At 41.8% G+C, this 10,921-nt stretch overlaps 1 protein-coding gene across 1 annotated transcript in view; it reads right to left on the bottom strand.

Annotated features, from left to right (window-relative positions):
* Positions 1-10,624, bottom strand: part of LOC131550750 (proteoglycan 4-like) — a 51,619-nt gene extending 40,995 nt beyond the window's left edge. The window contains exons 1-2 of the mRNA XM_058793128.1: positions 10,607-10,624; positions 4,168-7,217 (exon numbers count right to left, since the gene is read on the bottom strand). Of these exons, the coding sequence (XP_058649111.1) occupies positions 6,282-7,217; positions 10,607-10,624 (954 nt within the window). The 3' untranslated portion in view covers positions 4,168-6,281. The remainder of the gene's footprint in view (positions 1-4,167; positions 7,218-10,606) is intronic.
* Positions 10,625-10,921: the final 297 nt, after the last annotated feature.

The following is a 10,921-nucleotide window of genomic DNA, read 5'->3' as shown; positions in this document are numbered from 1 at the left end:
ATAATGTACACGGTAGCTCCCAGAGTATGAAGTAATATTAACCCTTCTTCCCCTCTATCAGACAGGAGGAATGCCCCTATTCCAAGATAACAGAAGTTTGGGTTTATTTTGACAGTGTTTGGTAAGCACATAGAAAACACAAGAATAATAGAGAATAAAGAAATGCAAATAAACTCTTCACTTGAAAATTGACCGATTTAAATGAATAAAAAAAAAAAAATAATAATAATAATTTTTACGTAACTCAAACTTGCATTCAGAGTCTCTTGGTTTACTGCTGTAATCCCCACAACAATCAGAATCAAGGAAACAGTTCCCTCAGAAAGTTCAGATGATATTCAGTTAAACCAACAGTTCGTAGTAAATATTTTACATCTCACGTCACTGACTTTTTATATGACAATCAACATACCTGAGTGAGTGTCATGACCCAATATTAGTCTTTTACCTCACCGTAGAACTGGGCTGGTGTTGGAGTGTCCATATATGGCAGGGTAATCAGTTCAACCAATGAAATCTGTTTTTCCTTTTAGAAAAAAAAACAAGCGAGAACGACTCAGAGAAAATCAACACAAATCCCTGTCTATGCGAATGTTTCCAGAAACAGGAAAATCTTTCAACACCTCAAAAAAAACAGAAGCAGTTTTGTTCAAAAGCTAACTCTGTCACCGGTCCAGAAAGTCTATTCAAGTGTCCATTCAAAAATAATAATTTCAAACGTCTTGAGATGAAAACACTGTAGAACGTCCAAAAGTTCAACTATGAAATAGAGAAAAGAAAAGTTCAGATGATATTCAGTTAAACCAACAGTTCGTAGTAAATATTTTACATCTCACGTCACTGACTTTTTATATGACAATCAACATACCTGAGTGAGTGTCATGACCCAATATTAGTCTTTTACCTCACCGTAGAACTGGGCTGGTGTTGGAGTGTCCATATATGGCAGGGTAATCAGTTCAACCAATGAAATCTGTTTTTCCTTTTAGAAAAAAAAACAAGCGAGAACGACTCAGAGAAAATCAACACAAATCCCTGTCTATGCGAATGTTTCCAGAAACAGGAAAATCTTTCAACACCTCAAAAAAAAAACAGAAGCAGTTTTGTTCAAAAGCTAACTCTGTCACCGGTCCAGAAAGTCTATTCAAGTGTCCATTCAAAAATAATAATTTCAAACGTCTTGAGATGAAAACACTGTAGAACGTCCAAAAAGTTCAACTATGAAATAGAGAAAAGAAAAGTTCAGATGATACTAAGTCCCAGAGCAATTGTTTAACACTCAGAACAGGAAAATCATTACTGTCAAAAAGAGCATCAAAGAGTCTGCAATTCCGTTCGCGTCCACCCAGCGGCAGTAACGTGTCAAAAACGGCATGTGAAGAATTTTCTCGAAACAACAGCAGCAGAGGCCACTCGTTCAGAAATCAGCTTCGTTTTAAGAACAACAAAAATACTGTCCGTATATTTCTTCTGGATGTCAACTGTAGTTGAACAAAAATGAAGAAACTCACAGTACCTCAGCTCTCTTTAGACGGAGACAAACACTCACTCAAACGCCATCTCAGTAAACGCAATGAGCGATGCCCCTCTCGTGTCGCACAGGCACACAATTCGGTTCCACAGCAATCACACTCCCGTGATAAAACTCGCAACAGCACAACAAGCTCGGCCCAGCTCTTCGTCAGCTCCCCTCGATACTCGTCAAATGCTGTCCACGTCAAAGCGAAGGAATCGCAATAAGTGGGCTTTATTTTTACTCTTTGCCTCTCTGGCCCTCTCTGTATGTCTCACGCACGCGCACCTCTAGCTCCTATTTTTTTCTTCTTCTTCTTCTTCTTCTTCTTCGTTGGAGTTTTACGGCAGTTGGCATCCATAGTGTTGCATTACTGCCATCTACTGTCTCCCTTTGACGTCGTCCTTCCAGTATAGTCCTCCTTAAAAAACTAAACAAACATCTCCGTCCTTGGTCATTATTTCCACACGTTACTATATTTTTAACATTATACTCTACTATACCTATTTCTCGTAGCTGATTCTTGAACTCTTGCCTTTCTTGTATATATTTCTTACATGATATAAAGATATGCTTAATTGTTTCCTCCTCCTGACATTCATCACATAGTCCTGTAGGATGTTTTCCTATAACATGAAGAGTTTTGTTTAGCTTGCAATGACCAATCCTCGGTCTATTTATTATAACTTGTTCCTTCCTTTTATTTCCCTTTTTACTTTCCATACCCATCATATTTTGTATCATGTACAGATGTCTCCCTTTAATTTCATTATCCCACTGCTGCTGCCATTTTTGCCTTATCCTTTTCCACACTAAACTCTTCCCTTCTGTTTTTGATAATTTAATTTTGATGTCAACATGTTCTTTTTTTGTAGTTTCTTTTGCCAGTCTGTCTACTTTCTCATTTCCCTAGATGCCCACATGTGCTTGCACCCACATGTATGTGATATTTTTCCCTGGTTTTGTTCCCTCACCACACTTCCCATATTCACCCCCCCCAACCCCCCCACATCTAGCACATCTTTGCTTCCCTTTGCACATTTTGGCTATGTGTCCAAACTCTTGACATTTGTAACATCTCATTGGTTTTGTTACATACTCTCTTACATTATATCTTACAAATCCAAAATAAACCTGCTTGGGTATCTCTTTCTCCTCAAATTAAATTAGTACTGATTCTGTCTCCTTTTTCTCTACCCCTTTCGTCATTCTTCTTACACTTTTCACTGTACCATTTTCCACTTTAATGCTTTACACTAGTTCTTTTATATTAACATCAATAGGAACTCCATATATCACACCCTTGCATCCATTGATTCTCTTTTCCCCAACTCTTACAGCCTTAAGGACTTTTATTTTTCCAACATTTGTTAGCTTTCTAGCCTTCTCCATTTGGACTTTATTATTACATCCAATTAACAAGTTTCCATCTCCTAGAATTCTAGCATATTTTACTTCTCCAATTTGTGCTTTGATGATTTTTGTTAATTTAATCGGGTCAATATTCTTTCTAACACCCTCTCCTTCAAATCTAACAACTACATTCATTGTACCCTCTCTCATTCTTTTTTCCCTTTCTTCACTTCCTTCACTTTCCGATTCTTCAATGCTGGATGTTTCTTTTTTCTTTCTTTTCCGGCTTTTTCCATTCTTTCCCTTTCCTACATTTTCCCACTCATTTATCCCCGCTTCACCTTCCTCACTACAAACCATACTGTTACTCTCACTATCTGTCTCTTTCCCTGCCATTGTCCCCCAGGCTTGCAAGGAACTTCTCTGGAGTATCGTTCCGGACCTGTACAGGCTGTCGGTCGATAGACCCAATCCAAGTTCCTCACCTATATTTACTATCCTCACAATACCTTAACTTCACAGTCCTCAGTCTTCCCCGCGTTTGTGTGTATCTGATTCCTTGTTATTCAGTCCGAAACACCATATGCTTTCAACTTAATCCTCCACAACTGTCCTTCCTGTCGGTAGCCTCCGTCTCTAGATGACCCACTCCAGCACCCCTATTTTTTTTCTTCTCCACCTCTTTTTTTTACTCCGGTCACGCTCACATCACTTCCGGTCTCAGTTTTTCCTTAAAAAAAACCCCTTCAAAATAAAAGTCTTTAAATACCTCCACAAAAAGCTAGGGAGAGTGCGCAAAACTTGTCATTTGCAAGTAAAAAACAGGATCTGAGACTCGTAGCAGCAGATTCAAGCCGTATCCTTATGTACTTGTGTTTGTGCTAGAAAAAGCATCCAAGAAGAAAAATATATATGAAAGAAAACATTCTATAAGTGTGCAAACCTCATTGCAAGAATTCAAATACTGATTTGCGGATGTACAAAATTCGTCCGCGACTTCACATTTTTGATGCAGGTGTGTGAGTGTGTTTTGCACCATATTCACTGCAGCAATAGTAGCAAAACATGTGAGCGTACAAGTTTGTTGATTTGTGATTTGTAGAATAGGATTTGTATATCTGCAATGAAGGATTAGTGAAGGTGTAAGTAACTGTTGTGTTGTGTTTGTGGGAGAGAGAAAAAAAATCTACAAGTTTGCAACTTTTGTCTGTGGCCTCAAATTTACTGATACACGTGTGACTATTCTCTACAATTACAAATTCTGCTGTCATGGACGCTCAGTTGTTTTGCACCAAATTTACCTTCATACTTCTGCGCTGCCTCTGCTCTGCTTATGCATGCGGTGTGAAACAGGCAACCGTGGACACATCAGCTGCTGGAGAGGAGAGGACGCGTCTGACATTTCTCGTCAGTTATACCAAAAAAACAGTATAACAGCTGCGTCAAATTAGTTAAGTAACACAGTCTACTTTAAGTACTGTTGTTAATATTTATACCTCTGTGATTATGGCATCTTTCCTTAATTATCTGAAATGTCTGCTAGCAAATACTCACAACCGGCGCAACGTCATAGAATGTCTCTGAACAGATTGACGCCCAATTTTAGGGGAAAACAAACCGCCATACAGTATCGGATCAAGGAAGTGGACTAACCTTACAACATGCCAAAGAGTTGTTGTGTGGTTGGGTGCACCAATAATGTTTGTAAAAACCCAAATTTAGCCCAGACTGCATGCCATCGTCATCCATATCTTGCTGTTATGGAAATATCATGAATTACGGATGACCCTATCGAAACCTAAGCCAAGCTAGTTGTATGGCTGGACAGAAAAGTGCACTCAGTATTCTAAATATAAAAACATAATATATAATTTAAAGAGGTCTACTTTCAAATACGAAGTAAAATCATTCACTGGCTTACCTACCGCGGTCAAGTGAGCCGCCATCTGTGAACACCCGGTCAAGTGAGCTGCCACCTGGATTCAGCTGCACGTCTATTTGTGGTATTACGGTACGGAGACACGGAGCGGCCAAACAGCTGAAGAAGACCTATATTTCAGCGGTTATGAATGAAATGTGCCCCAAAACATGAATAATAAAAGATAGTTATATTATGTTCAAATATATTATACTGTGGAGTTTTCCATAAAAATAAAGTCTGTTAAAATACATTATAGCACTGATTATTTCCTACTATTCTCTAAATGCATTATTCGAATTAGTTAATACAAAAATGTCAATAAATTATGTTTCTGAACGACCAAGTCTCTGTGTCAACTTTCCCTGGGTTTTACTGTAGAATTTGGGAGATCATGAATGGCAAAGTCTGCCACAATGCATTATAGCACTGACCATTCCTTGACATTTAGACAGGCATTATTCTAATTCCTTCAGAGTTAACATGAGATTTCCAATTAATTCTTATTCAGGACACCCAAGACTCTGTCTGTGTCAAGTTTCATGAGATTTTACTGTAGAATTTGGGAGAAAATTAATGCCAAAGTCTGTCACAATGCATTATAGCTGTTACGTCATGTCTGCTAAGGAGGCACACGAAGAGGAGTAGAGAAAACAAAAGTCTTTTATTTTTAATCCACAGTAGAATTCCAGGAGCTTTGAGAAGCAAAACACTTATGGCAAACGAAATAGCAGACAAGGAATGGAGGGAGAACACAGGCTTTAGATAATAAACGTAATTAAGGGGAAAACAGAAACAGGTGAGGATCTAATTAACCAATAGGGGAACAGAAGAAACTAGGTCATACATGTGACAGAACGCCCCCTCCCAGAACGGCGCGTCCCCCCCGTCTGTTGGAACAGTCCAACAGAGGAGGGAGGGTGGGGGTTCTGGAGGTGGGCGTGGAGCAAGAGGAGGGCAGGCAATGGGAAAGGGGCAAAACCAAAAGTCAGTCCAAGGGGGAGTGGAGGGTGGGAGGAACCAGGGAGGAGCCTGAAGCAGGAGAAGCCAGGTGGTTTTCCAGAGGCCAGCCAGGATGGCGGCCCACGGCGGAGTCGACGGTGGGAGGAGCCATGGTGGAGAATGGGCCGACGACACCAGGGGGCCGACTGATAGAGACTGCACTGCTGGAGAAGGAGACCCAGGTGGAACGGAGCAGATGGAGAGCCGGGGCGGAACTGAGGATCCGGAGGGCCAAGGCGAAGCTGAAGGCTCAGGCGACTGAGGCGGACGTGGGGATCCGGAAGACCGCGGGTGGAGCCAGTGCGACTGAGGACGCAGGTGGAGCCGGAGGGAAGGAGGAGCCTGACAGAGTCGGAGGGATGGAGTGACGAGGCAAAGCCAGAGGAGTGGAATCCCGAGGCGACGGATGGTCAACGACTGACCAAGGTGGAGCCGGAGGGACGAGGGAGCCCGGTGGAGCCGGTGGGATGACGGGAAACGGTGGAGACGAGGGAGCTAGGAGCCTATGGGTCGGAGGACCGAGGTGTAGTCAAGGACTCGGAGGCTGGGAGTGGAGACAGGGGATCCGCACCTCTGGGCGGAGCTGAAGACTGGAAGTCCCGAGGCCGCGGAGTGGAGCGCATGGCAGGTTCTGACTGAGGGTGAGCTGAGGGACTGATAGGCATCAGCGGAGATGGAGGCGAAGAACTGGCTGGCTTGAGAGGAGGCAGGAGAGGGAGGCTGGGAGGGACCAAAGGAGGACTTGAGCTGGACGGAACCAGCGGAGACTCTTGAGGGCGCTCTTGAAGATTCAGGGCTGGATGGAACCAGCGGAGACACAGGAGATTCAGGGACAGAAGATTCAGGGCTGGACGGAACCAGCAGAGACACAGGAGATTCAGGGACACAGGTTTGTACTTCTCCCCACCAGTCAATTAGGTCTGTCTGGAAAATTTCTCTCAGTTCCTCTTCATATTTCCCAGAGATCAGTTGCAGCACACCCTCAGTCGTAGGAGTGTGGGCGGGGCTTCCCTCCAAGCCCTCGAGTTCCACCAAAACTCCCTCTGCGACGGATGATGTTGCCGGCTCACGCACTTGGTCCGAGGATGGTAGTGGTTCAATCGCAGCGGGCTCAGGCTCTCCGTCTGCAGTGGGCTCAGGCAATATCTCCGTAGATCGGGGTGACGGCTGGCTGGTCTCTGGCAGTGGTGGAGTGGGGCCGGTGGTGATATCATCCTCCACAGGGCCGACAGTGAAAGCTGACTCGTTGTTCATCAGCACCCACTCCACACAAGCGGCAAAATCCTCTTTGGGACCGTTCGCTGGCAGGCGTGCCTTACACTGCTCGCTCAGGCTGATGATGTAGAAAACACAGAGCAAGTGGTCCGGGAAGTGTGTAAGGCACGCAAGATCTAGAAAGTCCCTTGTATGGTCCTCCAGCAAACGGTCCAACTGCTTCAGGCACAGGAGTTGGACTCAGGCAGATCCATCCCAGGAGAGGGCAAAACAAAACAAAATTAATAAACAGAAAGAAAAACATTGCTTTAGTAATTCACTGTTTTCAGTCTGCTATTCTGTTATGGTCGTGTATGCTAAGGAGGCGCACAAAGAGAAGTAGAGAAAACAAAAGTCTTTTATTTATAATCCACAGTAGAATTCCAGGAGCATTGAGTAGCAAAACACTTACAGCAAACAAAATAGCAGACAAGGAATGGAGGGAGAACACAGGCTTTAAATAATAAACGTAATCAAGGGGAAAACAGAAACAGGTGAGGATCTAATTAACCAATAGGGGAACAGAAGAAACTAGGTCATACATGTGACAATAGCTTGACAGGCATTATTCTAATTCCTTCAGAGTTAACAAGAAAATCGGAATTAATTCTTCTTCATGACACCCAAGACTCTGTCTGTGTCAACTTTCATGAGATTTTACTGTAGAATTTGGGAGAAAATGAATGGCAAAATCTGCCACAATGCATTATAGCACTGAACATTCCTTCACATTTAGACAGGCATTATTCTAATTCCTTCAGAGTTAACAAGACATTTTCAATACATTCTTCTTCAGGACACCCAAGACTCTGTCTATATCAGCTTTCACTGTGTTTTGGTGTACAAATGTGTAATATTTTAAAAAGACAAAAATGTGGTCCAAAACACTAAAAAACTATTAACATGCATATTAATAATGGACATTATAAATGATACAGTTATATTATCTTCAAATATATTATACTATGGATATGGAAGATTATATGTTGTATACTTAAATGAGATTAATGCAATCAATGCAAAAGCAACAAAATAAAAAAATTAAAAAATGATATAACAGTCTTTTCTTCTGATCATTATTGATCACTTATAATGATTAAATGTAGAATTTTTTTTTTAAAACACATTACCCTTATAGTTTACATCAAGCGTGAAAATTCACTAGGATTCAAAACACACCATCACACTCATAAGGGTTGTTACGTCCAAGGACGTATTTGTTTTGTTTCTCTCTCTCTCTTTCCCTTTACTTCCCATGAGCAGGAGGTAATGGCTGCCACCTGACTCCACTGATTGGTGATCTGATGTGATTGCAGGAGGAGGAGAAACTGGATATAAGCTGCACCATTGCACAGTGCAGGGTGTGTGTGTGGAGGCTGCGTCGTGAGGCTTCTATTCTCAACCCCATAAGCTTTATTAGTTGTTTTGATTTAATATGTTGTTGAATTGATTTCTTTATAGTGTTATTGTGTTAACACTTCTGTGGTGACTGCTGCTTAAGTTAAGAGATCTGGTTTGGTTTAGAAGTTATCATTTGTTTGTACCTTTGTTTGATATTGTTTGGTTATATATAAAGTTATTGTTAATTTATTGGGAATATGTTCGTAGAGAGGTGGGTGCCATTTTCGTTATACCTTGTTTTTTCTCCTGTTTATGCTAGTTAGGGAGTTAGTGTATTGATTGTATTTGTTTCTTTTTTCTTTTGTTAGATTAGTTAGTTTCTCCCTAGTAGTTAGAGGATTTTTGTTTGTTATTTTGGCCTTGCCCCCTCTTGATGCCTTGAGACCTTCCCATATCTGTGTAATAAACGAGCTTGTTTTCTTGAGATAGAGTTGTCTGTTGACATTTGTTAAAGCACTGGAGTTGGGAGTTGAACCTTGCTGCCTCCACACATCACCTTTTTATTGTTATTGGTTCCTTGAACCCTAGACTAACTGGGAACGTAACAGAATTTGGGGGCTCGTCTAACAAATTGATGTTCTCTTGTGTGATTTGGAACTACGTTAAATTATTCCGTGGGGGGATGATCAAAGTAGTAGGTGGTAAGTGTCTTTTTTTTTTTTCTTTCTCGCTTCGTTTTTGTCTGGCTGTTTTTGCACTTTTGATGTGGGAGGGTAAGTTAGTGCTTGAGATGAAGTTTGATTTGGTCTCATTTATGTTACTTCCTACTGTGGAAGTATATAATCGTTGTCGTAAAAGGGATCTAATATCCATAGCAGACTTCTTTAACATTAGCATACTTAAAGAGGCTAGTAAACAGGCGGTTAAGGAGGAATTGTTTGGGAAGCTGGCATTTTGGCTGCATGAGATGGGGATGTTGGGAAAGAACCTGAGACTGCTAGCTTTGATTCTGTTCCCAACATTGATTCAAAAGATTCTGATGCTGTATTGGCAATTAAGCTGAAGGAATTAGATCTTGAGTTAAAGCGACAAGAATGTGAGGCTCAGCGCATTAGGCTTTGAGTAATAGAAGCGGAACGAGCAAGGGGTAGTGAGCGGCATGGAAATGAGATGGAGGCTCTGAGGGTACATAGCAGACCTGTCCCATCACCTCATGTTAGATCTGCTAGGTCATCAGCTGATATGCCAATTGTAGATTCCGCACCGAACCTTAATCAAAGCTCATCTGATTCACATTCTGAGTCACAATCTGATTTTGATGTTAGCAGGTATATTAGACTTGTACCACCATTTAGAGAGGCCGAAGTGGACTCCTATTTCGTAGCGTTTGAACGGGTGGCTGCAAAATTACAGTGATAGTAATACAGCCTAGGGATATGTGGGCTCTACTTCTACAATGCAATTTGACCGGTAAAGCACAAGAGGGTTCAGCTGCGTTACCCATTGAACAATCTCTCAATTATGATGTAATGAAGACTGCTGTGTTACGAGCATATGAATTAGTGTCGGAAGCTTATCGTCAGAAGTTTAGGGCACATGCAAAAACAGCCAGACAAACATATGTTGAATTTGCACGAGAGAAAAAGACACTTTTTGAAAAGTGGTGTGTTTCTAGCAAGACTACCACTTTTGAGCAGCTCCGGGAGTTAATGTTGTTAGAAGATTTTAAAGCCTGTGTCCCAGAAAATGTTGTTGTTCATTTGAATGAACAAAGTGCAAGCCCTAACTGATGCTGCTGTTATAGCGGATGAATTTGTGTTGACGCATCGTAATGTTTTCTTTTCTACGCGTCAGGCTAAAAGTCAGTCTTCAGCTATGGAGAGCTCAGAACTATTTCAGGCGTCTGTTCGTTCTGCTAAATCAGAGCTGTCTGCTGGAGGTAAATGTAAATCTAGTCCCAAGCGTGCAGGAGACAGGCGGGTCTGTTTTTGTCTTGATCCAAACCACTTAATCTCAGAGTGTAAGGCGTGGAAACAGAAAGGTGTCTCTAAGTCCAAAAATTTAGCTTTGGTACAAGCTGTACCAGTGTTAAACGAGTTTGATGCTGTGGTTTACCAGCCTTTTCTCTTTTGGCTCAGTTTCTCTTACGCCTGTTTCTGAGATACAGAAAGTTCGAATTTTGAGGGACACGGGAGCCATGCAATCATTAATTTTGGAGATGTTACCTTTTTCACTCTAGTCATATACCGGTAGTGATGTGTTAATTCGTGGATGTGAAATGGGATGTGTTAATGTTCCCCTCCATAGGGTGTATCTGGAGTCTGACCTTGTCACAGGAACAGTTGTTCTGGGTGTGTGTTCACGATCACCTGTAGACGGTGTCAGTCTTATCCTGGGAAATGAGCTTGCAGGAGGTAAGGTTTTTCCTAGACCCATTGTAGTTCACAAACCTAGTGTCGATGAGTTGCCTGATCTTACTACTCAGTTTTCTGCCATATTCCCTGCCTGTGTTGTGACCCGTGCACAGTCAAAGAAATTTG

Source organism: Onychostoma macrolepis, chromosome 12 (assembly GCF_012432095.1).
Source record: "Onychostoma macrolepis isolate SWU-2019 chromosome 12, ASM1243209v1, whole genome shotgun sequence".
In the NCBI taxonomy this organism is placed as follows: domain Eukaryota; kingdom Metazoa; phylum Chordata; class Actinopteri; order Cypriniformes; family Cyprinidae; genus Onychostoma; species Onychostoma macrolepis.
This window is presented reverse-complemented; position numbering and strand designations above follow the sequence as displayed.